The sequence below is a fragment of the Thermothelomyces heterothallicus genome (genome assembly GCF_042370625.1).
Source record: "Thermothelomyces heterothallicus CBS 202.75 unplaced genomic scaffold P884_scaffold_16, whole genome shotgun sequence".
Taxonomy (NCBI): domain Eukaryota; kingdom Fungi; phylum Ascomycota; class Sordariomycetes; order Sordariales; family Chaetomiaceae; genus Thermothelomyces; species Thermothelomyces heterothallicus.
In genome coordinates this window covers 463,691-480,462 of record NW_027192577.1, presented here as the reverse complement: position 1 = coordinate 480,462, position 16,772 = coordinate 463,691, and the positions used below count along the sequence as shown (strand labels likewise).

The 16,772-nt window shown below is 55.6% G+C and overlaps 3 protein-coding genes across 3 annotated transcripts; all 3 read right to left on the bottom strand.

Annotated features, from left to right (window-relative positions):
* Nucleotides 1-4,883: 4,883 nt before the first annotated feature.
* Nucleotides 4,884-5,975, bottom strand: P884DRAFT_203972 (uncharacterized protein; the record flags this gene model as incomplete). Its single annotated transcript, XM_069438538.1, has 3 exons — nt 4,884-5,009; nt 5,100-5,701; nt 5,786-5,975. The coding sequence occupies 3 exons, from the start codon at nt 5,973-5,975 to the stop codon at nt 4,884-4,886; spliced, it is 918 nt and encodes a 305-aa protein (XP_069296415.1).
* A 2,677-nt stretch (nt 5,976-8,652) lies between these two features.
* On the bottom strand, nt 8,653-9,820 carry P884DRAFT_309943 (uncharacterized protein; the record flags this gene model as incomplete). The annotated part of the gene is made up of 5 exons (XM_069445178.1): nt 9,680-9,820; nt 9,476-9,596; nt 9,200-9,214; nt 9,071-9,137; nt 8,653-8,907 (listed from the first exon to the last, which is right to left on the bottom strand). Exons 1-5 carry the CDS (start codon nt 9,765-9,767, stop codon nt 8,653-8,655), a joined length of 546 nt encoding a protein of 181 aa, XP_069296414.1. The 5' UTR covers nt 9,768-9,820.
* A 4,569-nt stretch (nt 9,821-14,389) lies between these two features.
* Nucleotides 14,390-14,910, bottom strand: P884DRAFT_261245 (uncharacterized protein). The gene is made up of 2 exons (XM_069441540.1): nt 14,774-14,910; nt 14,390-14,707 (listed from the first exon to the last, which is right to left on the bottom strand). The coding sequence occupies exons 1-2, from the start codon at nt 14,898-14,900 to the stop codon at nt 14,463-14,465; spliced, it is 372 nt and encodes a 123-aa protein (XP_069296413.1). The 5' UTR covers nt 14,901-14,910; the 3' UTR covers nt 14,390-14,462.
* Between the last annotated feature and the right edge of the window lie 1,862 nt (nt 14,911-16,772).

The window sequence follows — 16,772 nt, the reverse complement described above, 5'->3', positions numbered from 1 at the left end:
CAAGGGCCTTTGCTGGTAAAAACCTGTTCAAAGAGCAATGAATTCAACCTTAGCCAAACTCTCCAAGCAAGCTTGACGTTTTTGCATATTGCTTGCAGTGACCTGAGAGGTTCTCTCGCACTTGCTCGCATCGCCATCATTTTAGTGCTATACATACTATCTGCAGTTAAGATCGGCGGGCCTGGGGGAAAAAGGAATAGCAGAGCCAATCGGGTGGCCCTAGAGCTGGTGGACGGAACGTTGACAGTTCGTGCGTTGATCCTTCCACCCTGGATCGCGCCCGAGTTCACTGTACGAATTACAGTGCACGACAGGGGGGTGGAAGTGCTCCGTCTCTACGGATTACTGTGTGATGTTAACTATCTCCGGCCGTGTCTCGGGCGGAAAACGCGGTCTTCGGACGGCAAGTCGATCCGCCCGGTCCCGGAGAAGTCGAGGATATTCCCGCTCTGAGATCCTCGAACGGAACTACTTACAAACAACTAGGTATGGACGTTAACCCCAGCAGAGTTCCCCCGCGCCCCCTTTGTCGCGGCTATAGCGCAACTCCGACTCCGTTTCCGCCGTCTGCGACCATCTTCGGGCCCGGACTGCGACACCTCATGGACGAACCCGAAACCGGCTCACAAGCACAAGGACCAACAACTTCTTGCAGGCGAGCCAGTAATCAGATACATTCGCATGCCATAACGCGTTTCGCCTTCATCCCAACACGACGCGGCGCACTTTCCTTATTTTATTTTTTTCCTTCTTCTGCTGCACGGATCTTTTCACCCCAGATCTGGCTGTTTCGGAGGGTCTAACTAACAAATGGGCGACGGACATGGAACAGTGGATTGGAATGCCTGTCGAAGTATCGCACCAAACGGTCTTGGCTTTTTTTTTGGCCCCGGAACAGCCGGACACACCCAAAAACAGCACCAGAGCCAGGGAGGGCGCTTAGACGGCAAGGAGGACGGAGTTCATACGGAACTCCAAGTTTCAAAGTCTAAAAGGTATCATACGTAGTGTATGTATGTACAGACGTCCACGCGTCCCCTCGATAGCCGCAGCAGTGGGTTGCACACCAGGACTCCTAGTGCGCCACGTTCTGGCTTTCGCGTGCGACTGTGCCGCTCACTGGACCCCACCTTTCCATGCGCACGGCGCTTGTGCTCCCCCCCTTGAGCGCACTGGGTTCTGATATTGACGAAGTGTATCCCAAGGTACGGAATCCTTCCGTACCTTGCATGCTGAGTTACCTATTTCGTACGAAAGGAAAGGAAACAGGCGAGAAGACGCAGAACGGCCAAATAGAGCCCAACATTGTAATCTGTAATTACGACCGACCTCTTTAGCCGGCCAGAAACACCAACCGACTCAGCAGCGTTCAATTACCCATTATCTATTCAGTACAGTCTCCCGCCAGCCTGGAACAAGCCGGATTGATAGCGAAGCGTTGCATTCCCGTGAGGAAACAGAAGAACGTCACCGTTTATCCATCCGTCATTGTTCAACCCCTTCCCATCCCTCCTCCGTCGTGCACACGGCAACTCCGTGATGCAGACATCGCGGGGCTAAGCCGAACAGAGAATCCTCTGCCCTGCTTGTGCCGTCTAGCAGGGCGGCTATCTCTGTATGTGGACAGACAATGCCTACCAAGTCGTAATTAATGAGACCAGTGGGCATAGCACTACATACAGTACGAGACTGGTACACCATCGTCAATCCGCGAGCCTGTGTTTCGACCCGGCCTGGGCCGGCCCAGGCCACGCCTTATCGCACGATTTGTCTGGAGCACAGCAACGCTAGTGTATAAGATCATCGCGTTATACCTACGTATGTACCAAGTACATACATACATACATTCATTCATAGCTGCCACCGTTGTTCCCTTCTCCGTACGCCCACAAAGTTGCCATGTTTTGGGCTCCGCCGCACACCGACATTGCAACAGAAACTCATCCGAACCATCGCCGTCGCCATCGCCGACCAGGCACTCGAAACATGGCGGGCCCCACGGGCGCGCGGCACCGTCGTTCTGTGCCCGCCCCGATTTCCGTGCGACCTTCTAGAAGAAAAAAATGCCGGGTTTGCGCATCATCGGGCCTTCCGACGCTGCGCCGCAGCGTACGTATGTACCTACATACACTAGCCTGCCCTCTTGCAACAGCCCACGCGGCACCGAACGACAGGGCAAAGCACGAAAACGCACGTGGACCTTCCAACCCAGCCTCGCTTGCTTGCTCTACCCCACCCCCTTCCTCCCTCCCTTCCTTCTTTTCCATTTGGCTACCGGCCCCGTAGGAAGGCGCGAAGGAAGGAAGGTTTAATTGAGGGTGGTACAGGTACGGATTACTCAGTAGGGCGCGCTGATCTGGTGCACATCCCCCACTAGACGAAAAACCATCCTCCACCACCCACTGTGTGCGTTGCGTGTGCCTCGCCAAATCTCCCGACCCCGATCCCCAACCGGCCTCAGTCCCTCCCCTCCTTCGTTGCTTTCCCCATGATTCTGTGTTTGTTGACCGTTGCCAGCCCGGGGCCCCTCCACTCGGTGTCTCAGGAAACATCGGGCTAAAACTGCCCGCCCGTGTTTCGTACCGCCTAAAACACAGCGGCGGCGACGGCGCCGCCGCCGCCAACGCCGCTGGCGCCAAACTAAGGTTTGCTGGAACTCAGTAAGCGAGGAAGCACCCGCTCGTATATGTGTGCGTGTGTGTGTGTGTGCGCGCGTGTGCGCGTGTCAGGTGTTGCCGGCGCTGGCCGAGCCATGGTACATTTTTGTTCAGTGCAGCTCTTGTACTGTACACCCTCCACTTCTTCCCAGCAGCAAGGAACCTTGTCCCGGGCAATATTTCACCAAATATACCTTCCTACGTAACGTTTACATATGATCCAAGAAGGGTTGATGCGATTGTACACACATAAAGACGTACACGGCACTAAGCAGCGTACATGTGCGAGCCATCGGATTTCTTGCTTCCCATCAGGCTAGCATGAACGTCATAACAAAAGAATGGGGGTACATAACCTACAGATACGCAGGCGGTACAAGACCCTCTAGCATGGTTCCTACTGGTGGTCAGCAACCGTTACGCTGTTGTCGTCATCGAAGGGAGAGCGACCGAAAGGATCAATAAACGAAGCAGCTCAACCGAACCACACGAAACAACACAAAACACGGCCTCTACCCGGCGCACCCGGCCACTAGCTGCTCTCTTCCAGACTAGTAGTGGCGTGTTGTACCGTAGTCTAGACTCCCCAAATGAACAAGATACATGCAGGAACATGGAAAGAGGAAGAACATGACAGGGCGGTGATGGGAGATGGCGCAGACAAGACATGAAACAAAACGAAATGCAGAAACGCAAAACAGGATAACTGAGAAACGAGACGGAAGAAGAAGAAGAAGGAAAAGCCCCCCCCCCCCCCCGGGGCCGCCGCCGCCGCCGCAACACCAAAGAAAAGCGGGCGGCCGGGCTCCAATCTTGTAACAGCCCCCGGGCTCGGGGTGGGATGTTTTAACAATTCCTTACTTGTCGCATGTACACACTGTACAATACAGCAACATAACGTACTCCGGTATTTCTTTTTTTTTTTTTTTCAAAAAAAAGGGGGCTAGAGGGAAGAAGGGAGAAGGACGAAGGTGGTGGGTTGGGGGGGGGGGGGGGGGGGGGGGGGGGGGGGGGGGGGGGGGGGGGGGGGGGGGGGGGGAGAAAGGGAAAGGGCGCCGGTCTGGGCTCCCCTCTGTTCAGCCCTATCGCCGCCTCTCCGCCTCGCTTATTGCCGACCGTCCTTCTTGCTGACGGTTTCAACACTAGCGCAGGCCCGGCGGGCCAAAGAGAGAGCGCGAGAACAAGGGGGAAAAGCGGAGGATGGAGCGAAGGGAGGAAGGAGGCGGAGGTGGAGGCGGAGGTGAAACCAAGGTAGTAGTGAATACCGAAGTAGTGGATTTGTCAGACTTCAATCTCCCATCTTCTCGCACTCATCCATCTTCCTCTCCTCCCTTTCTCTCGGGACTTGTCCCTTATTCCACCCCCCCCCCCCTTCTCCCTCTCCCCGTTTTCCCCCACGCGGGTATGTGCCCCGAACGGTTGACGCGTTTGTTAGGTCGTCCGTTTCGCAGCTCCTCAGGTCGGATCGCTGTCGCGCATCATTGGACCTGCAGAAGAAGAAGAAGTAGATCATGGCAAACTTGAGCAGCGTGGCTTATTGAGAGCCATGTACGCGGGTAGCAGAGCTAGCTCTTAAGATATTCGCGGCGAGTTCCACGACGGACGGTGTTAAGACATAAGTTAGCATGAGCTGCTTCAAAACACTTTTTTTTTCGATATCTCCCGACTATTTATGATGTTGGGCGGCGAGAGAGAATATATAGAACAAGTAGGCAATAGTTATATATATTGGAATGCCATCCAACCGTTGTTGGCCTGAAGTCCGTACTTCGAGTCGAGCGCTTCGACTGCGAGGAAAAGTCGATGAGAATACCAATATAACCCTGTCCTGCCAGTGCGCCACAACTCCCACAAACAACAAAAACAACCAAGTTGTCCCTCCAAGTGTGTGTGTGTGTGGCTCAATGCTTCCCAAGCTCCCAGTCCTCGAACGTTCCCCCATTCGTCTCTCATCAGCAAGAAAACAAGTGTGGGCTCGCTTCTCCTCCTCACAAAAAAAAAAAGAAGGGGAGATTTCAACGTAGATAATAGTACCAGCGATGGTTCTCATGTTCTACATCGCGCAAAACAAATTAAACGGACCAAAAAAAAAAGGAAATACCCGGAAATTAAACCTAAGTGCCTTCCCGCGGCAGTTAGAAGAATCCAACGTTGTTTCATCTCGCATGTCTTTCCGGAGAGCCCTTCGTTTTTGTTCTTTTTTATTTCCTTTTTTTGCGTTTTTTTTTACCCCTGCTGGACAAGGCCGGGAGAGCCCGGCATGGAGAGCGGCGTGGTCGGGTACGCGTCATAGCTCCCCGAGTCCGAGCAGGCGGCGGACTGATCATAGGAGTGCGAGAGAGATGGCGGAGTCTGTCATTCAACACGGCTACGGTCAGCAACGGGCTCGGCCATGGTGAGGAAGAGGGAGAGGGAGGAGGAGGAGGAGGAGGTTATACTCACATGCGGCATCTGGTCGTATGGCGAAGGGTGGCCGGCGTTCATGTCCATGCCTGGCACGACGGAGGGGTAGCCGTTGTAGTTCATGTACGACAGGCCGTCCTCGGCCGGCAGCGCACTGGGATAGCCGGGCTCCCGCTTGATGGCGTCGTTGAAGTGGGTCATGGAGGGCAGCGTCACCGGCACCGGCTGCGGCGGCGACAGGTACTCAGTGTAGGCCTCGGTCGTCATTGGGCGGTAACCCTGCATGCCCCCGTATTGCGCCATCATCATCTCTTCAGGAGGGGCCGGGTAGGTCGAGTAGATAAACATGGGTGGCGTGTGTGACCGCTCACGCCCGTCGTATGAGGGGGGGAAGAGGTACTCGTCGTCGTGGTGCATGGGTGGGGTGTATTGGCCCTGCACGGTCGGCTTCGCTTGGGCAGGCTGCGGCTGCGGCGGCGGCGGCGGAGGCGGCGGTGCTTGTTGTTGCCTCTGGGCCTTGGTTGTCTGTGTCCGCTTCGCCTTGGCCGGCGGGCTCTGCTTCTCGTTGCCCGACGATGAGGCATCATCTGAGGAACCCGCCCGCCTCTCGAGCTCCTCTAGTCTCTTCTTGAGCTTCTTGCCTGTATCGTTGCGAGAGGTTAGCGACCAGAACAGGCACGACACTTCGCAGATGCTCCTCCGGCAAGCAAGGACGGTACACGTACGGTAATTGCGCTGGGCAATGCGGTTCTGTATCCTCCGGCGCTCAGCGAGGTCGGAAATCTTGGTCCAGTCCTCGTCCGGGTTGGCGGAGCTGCTGAAGGCGCTGCTCGTGCTGTGGCTGGAGTATTGCCGCGCCGGGGCAGGTGCTGATTGCACCGGGTAGGCATATGTGTGTTGGGACATGGCGAACATCTTGCTCGTCTGTTGTTCGAGACGTCCAAGGTGTTTTGGGGAGAAGGGTGAGGGGGTGAGCAATATGAAAGAGGAGGTGAGAACCAAATCCCCAGATGCGAGGGGAAGGCAAGGGACAATGGAAGATATAAGGAGCTCCAAAGAGCTCGGCGTTGCTTCCAACAAGTCCGAGACGGATCTTCTTTCTTGAGGATGAGATGGTCTCGCAGCCACCGGAAGTCGGGGAGGCTCCAAGATTAAATATTGCAAAGCCCGTTCGCTCGGCCATGGGGGAGGGAGGCTTGCTTCAAGCCCACATGGCGGCGTCGGGGTCGGGTCAAGGTACCTCAACCCTGGGTTCCTCGCCAATTCCATCGTCGCGGTCACCCACCCACACCCAAAGCCCCGGCAAGGGGGGGGGGCGCGGCTCGATCGAGGCTCGAAGCTGTTGTCCGGCAGTGGAAACGAGCAGGGATACAGGGCATGCGCGGGAATCCCACACCCCTGGAAGGTGGGGGGGAAGGGCGCGATGGAACGCAGGGTATCGTAGGGTAGTGTATCGTCGATATGTGGGGTGTGCGTGGTGAATCCTGAGGAAGGCAGTGAGCGTAGTGTACACCACAAAGTACATGTGGCCGCTATCCTGCAGCCTGGCTTGAGGTACCCGCTACGGTTCCGGGACAGGGGTCGTCGTGTCCGGAATGGAGGGGCGGCCTTGCTAACTGGGCGCATGCACGGAACCTGCGACCTCGCACAGCGGTGCCAAGCGGGGTAGGTAGGTAGTGAGCTGCATTGTAGTGGAGGGCACTGCTCGCCCTGGGCAGGCCGAAGACAACCTAACTGGGTGCTCCGTGGCCGCGGAGGAGCCTCCGTTTGCTGTTCCTGCTCCGGATGACTGGGAGCTGAAATGCGATATGTTTTCCCCCTCGTACAGACGAGATGGCAAAGCAGCCGACAAACATCGCACAGACTTCGTCCTTTGGCTGTTGTCGGGGAGAGAGAAGAGACGAGTCGGCTCCATCGCGAGCTGGACCCTCGATCACGGAGGGTGTCTCAGCGCATCGCGCATGAGGAGGAAAGCTGGGGTGTATGCCCAGAAACAATACAAAAGACCGCAAGGTGCAGTGCATCCAACCATCGGAGCGGCATGCGTGGCTCGGTTTACGAGAGGGCGCTGCGCAACTGCCTTCGGGTGCAGCAACAGAGACGGAGCCGAAGCTCGGGTGGGAAACGGAGCAACGGGCTCGCCCAGGCAGCCAGAAAATTAGCCCGCGCATGCGTTAGGCTATTTTGCCCGCTCTTGTTGGTCGCGCTAACATTAGTACGTAGCTCGCACAAGACCTTGGCGGTGTGGACCAGGCTTCAATCTGATTGGATGGTCGTCTCCCCGCGGATCATCACACTAGTGGAGGTGCCTCTTTGCCCGTAGGGCTGCGGTTACGCTTTCTCTTTTAGGAAACCCCAAGCTTTTTCATTTGGCCAGGATAAGTGAAATGAACTCAGCATTAAGAATTTGGGGTTGCTGAGTCGGGAGCACTCGAAACACCAGCTGAGAGATATCCCCCCCCCCCCGGTGTCTTTGCCCATGTCGACGAAACGGGCTCGCCGTCCCGTGAAGCGGCTGGCTTACGGGCTGTATCACTTGCCGCACGAGTCTGGCCTGTTTTTTGGGTTTAATGGGGGATGGCGTGTGTTTCGGATCTGTTCGTACATATGTATCTGCTCTGTACGATACGGATGGTTTCATACATAAAGTCGCATAGATACCATAGATACACGTGTGGTCCTGTGACGATATAGCTAAAATCTACCATGTTAGACTGCTTGACGGGCGACTTCGCTCGGCGCTTGTTGGCCCAATCCTCGAGTTGCAGGGCCCTAAAATAAGGTTTTTGTTTTGGCGCCTTGGCATCGCGACAAGCCGTCCCAAACCAGGGCAAGCCGCTCAAAAGAATGTCGTTGCCTATCGTGCCCTGTTCAATCCGTTTGTCTTGGATGTCTCCATTAGCTACCTCTCGCCTCCAGCGTCGGCTACACATCCCGTTCCGGGAGCCTCCGTCGGCTTCCGCTACACAGGCCCGCTGTTCCTCGTCGCGCGCGTAAGGGCCAGTAATCCTTGAGAGGTCCCAAATCTGCACAATTCCTGCTTGTGACACCGCAGAGCACGAGGCTTTAGTTGGCGTATTGAGTTTCTCGCGGCCGTTCACTAGCAACCTATTCAACTGCGAAGGTCGGCCTGCCATTTTACCGAGTGCGGTTTCAGCGCTCTTAATTGACTTTCAAAGAGCGGACGGCAAAGCATCCCGCTAAAATATAGGGCAAAACCCACAAGCAGCCCCACCAAAAGACTCCTTAATCCGCGGTAGATTGCCAGGCTCAGATCCGCCGGGCGTGCCAAGTACACTACAGTTAGTTAGCCGGACAATCTCGCTACTAATGTACCAATTGAAACGTAGCAGAATGGCCCACGCAGTTACCTCGCTAGGATTCCACTTTGCTGAAATAGGGAGGTTTGTACGGATCCGTACATACATGTAACTAACGGACGGGAACACACCACGCTTCTGCGCAAAAAGACCAGGAAGCGCCAGAGATCCAACTCGAGGCTCTATCATTCCCTGCCATCTATACCAGGCAACGAGATCGCAGCACGGCGAAATATGTGCCGAGCTCGGCAAAGCCTTCGCCCACCACTTCTTCACCGTTGCGATGCTTCCAAAACAGCCTCGGCCAGGACGCTGCCCGTCGTCATGACGACGTGGGGCGTGGAGGAACCGAACGGCAGTCCGAGCCCCAGCCACTCGGGTTGGCTTGGGGCCTTGGAGAACCGGGGAGGCGCAGCGTCGTCGACGTGGTTGAGGTCCGAAGAAGGATCCGGGAGATGGGGCTTTCCGCCCAATCCCAAGCCACCGCCATCGGTGAACAATGCAATGCCACGATGGTCCGCTAATACCTTTAAGTTCCTTGTAGTTCGCATGGCTAGAGGACGACGGTGGGGCCGGCCAGGACAACGCTGTGGATGTGTTACCGTACGTAAGGAACATGCCATATTCCACGTAGCGACGTTCTACACAGTAAGTAGGCTTCTGGCACCCTTTTTCCCACTGACGACAGACCTGTGTTTGCATGCCACTTGGCGGGTGGGGCCGGCTCTTTCCAGAGGCTCGGGACGGCTTTGCAAAGCTACACAGTACATCAATACCAGGCCTAGTCAGGCATGTGCTGTACCCTCCGTACACACATACCACAGATACAGGGCACTGCCAGTGCAACAAAGGTAGCTACGTATGTAGTTACTGAGTCCATGATAAGACTGCATAGCATCCCGGGCCACACGTTGAGACACTTCCACGTGTATTTCGTTGTCTGCATCTCGGATTTGGGCCTGACTTTTGGATCCGTACCTGCGCGACTCCCCGCGTCGTCCCACCCGGGCAGGGTGTACAATACAAACACTTGCAATAAGAGAGAAGCGAGTGAGCATCGCTCCCAAGAGTTCTAGCAGCGTTGCAAGAACCTACATTAGCGTGTACCCGAGCCCCAGGACTCGGCGGTTCAACTTGTTGATAACGTCATTTTGCTCCTGCTCTCGCGGCTGCTTAGCGCGGCCCAACGGATCGCCGTAGCGCTCGTTGTTGCTAACTGCTAACGTTATAAAACTGCTGTGGGTCCCTGTTCAACAACCCACAACGGCTCGTTTACGCTTACACTAGTAACTACCTCACGATAAGTAGCAGACGAACGGGAAGGATCTCGCCCAGTTTTCGCTTGCGCCCAACCTATCAGCTCTTTGCCTCCCCAGCGAAGCGTCATTCTTTCGACATGACCCGGGCGGGCGCGCTCGCGCTCGCCTTTTTTTACCGGGTCGTCCGAACAAGGGGCGGGGAATGAAGGTTGAAGGTAGCTAGGAGGATTTGTCAACGGGGCGTTCTTCTGGATTACCTATCGATGACAAAACGAAGGCACCGCACCGCCTCGGCGGATCGATTGACAGCCACATGCGCCCTACAATTTAGTTTCCCCATCCTTCAACCCCAGATAGGCAATCAGACAACATGCATCCCCTGAGTTCCGGCCCTGCAGGGGCAAGTCTGCTTCCGCTGCATCGTGCACGTGGAGGTAGGTATGTATCCGTACGGATTACTAGACATACCTATAAGCAGATGACAGTTACCGAGCCTTTGGCTCCTCCCCTCTTCCCCACCTATTCCGCAGCATGGCGCGTGTTTTGTCGCCCTACTGTGTACAGAGTTCAACGTGGGGAGGTAATCCGTATCTTCCATGACGCTCTGCTCGATGGATGTACGGATTCCGTACTTCGTTATGTGCGATATTGCGCACCGTACAAGTATAGTTACACTACAGGCATAGCAATGCCAGGGTCGGCGTAGCCGGACGATCGTGGTGCGTCGAGGCCCCCCCTCTCCACCGCTCCGTTCTGTGGCACTTGCGGATAGCTTGGCACGAAGTACTGTACGAATGGACGTAGGTATGTAGTTGTGTACATATGTACGTACACTACACGCGCGATCGCACACTCATCGTACACTACGAATTCAGTTCCTCAAGTGGTGTATCCGCACTTCTTGATAGGGCGTTGTGTCGGAAGGGGGGAGGGTGAGGGTCCCAGGTCTGGGCCAGACGGCCGGTCAGAGACCAATGATTGTGGGCGTCTCTCTCGGCTGTATCTCGAAACATGCTTCCTGATCAGGCAATAGGCCTTCAGCAGTGTGCAAGAACGGCGTTCCCGTCGTTGCGTATTATGCACCTGCGACGTGCGGATTCTTCTCTCTCGCTCTCTCTCACTCACTCACTCTCTCTCTCTCTTTTATCTTTTAATGTTTTGCTTTTGTTGCTTTTTCAACCTCTCAACATGGTTTGTTAGGAATGCTCCGTACTCTGTTCAAGCTTTTGTGTAACCCTCAGTGTACCCCTTCCCCCAAAGTGAACCACAACCAAGGTGTAGTATAACTCCTTTGTCTGGCACGAAGAAGTGGCCGGCCAGGGTGTTCACAAGCAACAGCGGCCTCAGCGGTTTCAGGTTGGGTTTTTTTTGGGGTGTGGGGGGAGATACGGACTATTCCGCATTGGCTTTGTCCGTGAAAGCCTTCCGTGCTGCCTGTGCCGCCTCCTGGGGTTAATAGGAGATGGGATCAATGGATTCTGGTTTCAAAGCCCAAACTTAAGTGTACATGCCTCTCCAAACATGTGGAGACGATTTCACCTAATCAGCTTTTTTTTCCAGGCCAAGAAGGGGCCCCCTGATGGAATCAGAGCAACTATCAACAGATGCGCATGGTTGCGTCCTGACGGAACGCCCATCAATCTGGTGCTTTTGGAGGGAGGCGTTTGGGTCAAAGGGGTCAGTCGGCCATGGCTTGGTGATCAGCACAGCCCGTTGCTCCTTCCTGAAGGAGACTCGAGAAAAAAAGGGGAAAAAACGAAAATAAAATAGAGGCTGAGGCGACAGGACCGCCAGGCCTGATGCCTGTCGAGCGATGAACGAATGAATGGGAAGGAAGCGAAAGATGCGCGGCTGCGTCATACGTTGGACTCGCGGTGATTGGTGGCCCGACGCTCGTGCTTGTTGGGTCGTACCGTCGCGCGCCCATACTTCCTCGCGTTCAGCGACTCCCCGAGTATGTACACTGCGCTAGTGCCCGGATTGAGACGCATCCGGAGGCGCGGCTGCGTGATCCGTACACCACCTACTACCAAGCAGCAGTGTTGTGTGTGTGCATACCGCAGTCAATGGGGAACCCTGGACTCGGTCCCTCAGGGTTCCCAGAAGTACGGTTTGCTCCGCGGCGATTCGTTGCTTGAGACCGGGGCCATGGGCTTGGGGTAGCGTCCTTGTAGCGCGGCCCCATTCATTTGATCAGTAAACTTCCCCGCGGACTTAGTAACGCAGCTGTGGGCTATGTCCGCAGGAAATGTAATCAGCTTCTGATTAACTCCGCAGACGCAAGCATAGAAGCTAACAAATCAGACGCGCGAGGGCCGGAAACTTATTTTCACTGTACAGGGTTAACCAATTAATCACCACCTTGTCTGGTTCGGCGATAAGAGTTTCGCCGGTCCCAAAAGCGACATCAATGTTATGCTTCTCGGGGATTTTGGCCGTCCGCCCAGAGGGCCGCGGGCAGAAAAGAGCGAGGAACAGCGGCCTGCAGATGCAGCGGCAATGTATGTTCCCGGGCCCAGTGCCCTAACCTCGGGTCCACGTGCCAGCCAAATGTGGAAAAATCATGTTGGGTGGCCTCGTTGTCCAGGCAAAAACGTTTTTATATTAGAGACTCTGGATAGCAATGAAACGCTACTGCTGCCGACACCCGCTGCGCACCAAGATGGCCTGGGGTTTGGGCATCAACCTCACCACAACGAGCATTCGTCGAGGAAGAGCTTAGTGTGCATTTTCTTTTCCTTATTCGCTCCTGTACTTGACAGAAATAGTGCCGTCCCTTTTCCGCATTCTATTCGTTACTACTCTCTCGAGGTCGGCTTGCGTAGAGCTGTCTCATGGCACCAATAAAAAATGATTGTCGAGCTTTACCTTCTTGCAGAGGGCAAAATACCCGCGTTCGGAAAGTTTCGTTTCGGAGTGGAACGGAACTGGAAACGGCGCGGTTGGCACTTGCCGTGCTCCGTTTCGGCCTATCGCTCTGCACGTGTCCGGTTGATCCGGGGCTTGGTCTTCTTTACGACGGCACCGAGGGCGCGGTGTGTCTAACAAATAACTGCCTGCGTGGTGCTGAATACAAATATGCACAGATTGATTTTCCCATTGGGTTCGCTGCGACCAAGTCGGTCCCGTGGGTGCCGTCAAAACAGCAACGCTTTGCCTGACGGGGAAAAGACGGCAGAAAAAGACGGAGAGAGAGCTACGAACAAAGTACATGACTTGTCTTGCAGATACACCCTTCTCCGTGTACTTACACAACACACGCACACTACCCCACGCGCGACACCAATACCAGGACGAGATTGAAACACGTAGTGTGGTTATTGGCCAGACCCGTACTGCGTATATACAGTACATACGCTGCACCACCTCGTAGGGCTGGCCGATGCGGTGGCTTATTGCTCGCCTCCCTTCCTCCACAGGAGCACAGCAGCACAGCAGCACAGCAGCACAGCGCAAGCATCCAGTGGATGCGACGTGTACCACTCCGCTGTTCCCCACGACATCGATGAGCGTCGGAACAAAGCCACAGTCGCTTGTCTGGGATCCGTGTCTACTGTACCCACGGGACTTTTTTTTTTCTTTTTGGTTAAAAGGATCGCGTCGACTCAGACGCTGATTCCCCGGGTTCGCTCGGAATCGGAGCGCACGGAGCTGCCGTCCAGGGCCGCCCCCGGCAATGAAAACGAGGGATACGAAAAAGGAACACTGCCCACTTCCCAATTACTAGCACTGATCTGCACTTAGAATTGGGCAACTCGTTGCCGTCGATATGGCGGTGTAGGAGGCGGCCGAGAATGCGAGCTCGACGAAAAGAACCCTACAGGACTTGCATGGGGGGAGTATGAGCGAGAGCGTCGGGCTGGGTGCTAAGTAAGTACCCTGACTTGTCGGATTTCCGACAAGCACACAAATGAGTAGCCCCCGGGAAGGGAGCAAGGTAGCACTGCACGAGGTGGTTGTCGGTGTTGCGGGCGGGCCGCCTGACAAATGCATGTTTTGGGCCGCGCCTACAGGTTACCTTACCTCGCGGCCTGCACATCAGTATGTATGTATGTACGCACGTCCGTATGTACGCACTCATGTAAGGTCTGTATGAAGTACGCAGTAGTGTATGTATCTTGTAGGGCTGAACTCCAAGGAAAGAAGTGCGGGCCGGTTGATGTTTTGTGACGCAGCATTCTAACTGGTTTGGTGCTCGCACACCAAGAACATCCCCATGAAAACTTGGGCAGTGAGTATCGAGGTGTTCAGCGTCCCGCTGAAACCTGGCCGGGGCGAGAAGTAAAGTTCGTGTTGTGCCGCCATGCAGCAACAACAGGTTCTATGCTGCCGCTCTTTTGGGCGGGCTTCTCGGAAAGGGCCCTGGGACCGAAGCAGCTCAAACGTCCCGGGAAGCATCCCATGTAGCCATTTCCGTCTTCATAATTGCATGCCAGTCCCCGAGGCGGTCAAGACAAGGCAGGACACTGTCATCTGGTGTGGTAGAAATGGCCATCTCTTCGGGCGGGTGTGGTTGCCAGGTTGCAGCGACAGGAGCCGAGAATGCCACCCCAACATTGAGCCAGATACGCACCCGTCGCTTAGTAAACAACTCGCAGTTGAGTCACCGGTCGAGGGTGTCCAGTGCTCCCTTCCTCCGAGTACGTCTGCTCCTTCCGTTCCCTCCGCGCCCTTGCGCGGCTACGGTCTACGGAGTCGGTCATGAACTTTTGTCCCGCCTGTGGCCGCACCTTGGCAGAAAAGGTAGCAAGGGCGATTGGTGACGTTGAATGAGAGAGTTATTTGTAATTGGCCAGTTACAAGGATGGGCTTCCCTAGCGCGTCTAACTGATGCCTGCCAGCCAGACGGTCGCGGCTGGGAGGATCCTGTGTAACGCAACACCCAAGCCACTGTCAATTTGCCGCCAAACAAGAACTAAGTAACATCCTGGGCAGAGCCCGGCCTCCGTTTCTTCCAGCATCGAGTCAATCAAACAGGGCGGGGTAGTTGCCGCGTCTCTCTGATTGCTGCCCCGTATCTCGACGAGTCGGACGCGAGGCAGTCCGATCATGGGTCCGCTCAGGTTATCTACGGATAATGGTGGGACTGATACTTAGTATCCGATCCGTATGTCTGTGTGTACTCCGTACGTACATGCGTTTTGCGAAAGTTCCCGTCCTACCGCGGTAGCGAAATGGCAGATGAGGGAGGAGTGAGTCGTGTCAAGCCAACGAGAAACGCGGAGGTGCAGTCGCCAAAGCGAGCCCAAAGCGAGCCTCATCACGCATGGCGCGGGGGCCACGGTACCGGGGCTGTTCTGTGCAACCGGTCTGGGTGCATTGCATGCTTGGGCAGTACTATGTAGACGAGCAGACGCGGAAGAGCAGCAGCAGGCAGCTTGGCGTTGCAGTGCGTCAATGCAAGGTTGGGGATGTGGCGGCGCAGCACCTCGAGCAGATCCCGCCTGTTCTTGGTGTGCCCGCGAGAACTGCCAGCAAAAAGGAGCGGAGTGGGGCGGTAACAGGGATCCGGGGTTCTCCACAGGGCTTCTTTGTTTCCGTTGGGACTCCGTTTGAGCAAGAAATGCCAAGCTTTTTTCCCCCGGTCCACCTCGGAGCGTTCTCACGAGGCTGCGCTTGCGATGATGCTTTCGCATCGACCTCGTTCAAAACACCACCCATCGAACGGCCTGGGGGTTGCAATGGGTCGAACCGGCCACATCAGGATGTGCACGGTTCTAATTCTGCATAGCAACCCTGACTTGATTCGGTTTGACTCCTCCCAAACACACTCACATACAGAAGTCAGTTCACACTGCAGTCGCGCGCCAGCCGTGCTTGCTATCTTCAGCTGAACGGCGCCCCGGTGACCAGAAAAGGGAGGTCCGCCTGCCGTCTAGGTTCTACTTACAACAATTCTTGGAGGAGGAAAGAGCATGCTTTCGACGCCAGGTACACCTATGCAGGTGCCTGATGGGACAGCCTGAGGACCTGAAACCTGTACGAGCAAGAGCCACATGTACATACATACAGTAACATCGGGTGCCTTCCCTAGTATCATCTGCCAAAGAACAACAAATATCATTCCAGCTTGAGAACACGCCACAGGACGAGGATGATGCTCAGAGCCATAGATTGCCGATCCCTCGTGCCTAGCCCTGTGGCGTCTTGTCCCAGCTATTGATCGAATCCTGCGGCATGCATCGAGAGCGTGTGTGGCCTAGGCAGCCGCCGTTGTGGTAGAACAGGCGGTGGGACCGTGCATGGCTTTGAGACTGCTTTCGTATACTTTTTTTTTTTTACACCCTGGGCCAAATCCCGTAGTGGACGCCTCTCCCACGACTCGAACCTGAGCGGGCGTAGCCTTGTCGATCGCACCATAGTCTCTCCCAAGAAGCAAGCCGACAAGACAGAAGATGGGCCCTGGACCATCATCTCGGACTGCATCAGCATCGGCAATAACTATTGCTCAACAGGGAGTACAGGGTGATTCGCTTCTCAGCTCCGATATAGCGCCCTTCCGGCCTGGCCCTGTGCGTTCACGCAGGGTCCTGGGACCCTCCCACGTATGTATGTATGTATGTACATACAGTACATACCAGGTTAGTGTACATAAGAAAGCCCCGGGGGATGGTTACCTTCTGCCGCCCTCGGATTCCCATCCCTATGTTACGTCTATTGACCGCCGGTCTCCCGGTCTCGGCGGACCTGTCAACAAGTCCGTCGTTAATGCTCCATCAATAACTATCTCCGTCATTCGGACTTTACGTGTCCAAACACCAACCTCCGCCTCGGCGTTTGTCCTGCTCTACTGTATTCAACTCCGCGTCCCAGACACCTAGTCCTGTTGGTCCGGGGGGCGGCCAGCCAGAGAGAGTCAAGTCGGTTTAGAGGCCCCAACTGCTGTACCGTACTGTGTATGTCCCCATCAAGTGCCGGGGGGGCGGAAGACCCAAGTGGGTGGAACACGGCGCTTCGCAGTCAGCACCCAATCGCTCTAGCGCATCATGGTACACTACGCTAAAGGGTCTCGAAAAGCCGTCTCGCCCTGTTAGGGCTGAGACCCGCCCCCTCCCCCCCTCCCCCCGATAAGTTGCAGTAGCGCTCGGTTCGACTTGTGTCTGTCCGAGGTGGCCCCGTCACCTTCCAGGAGG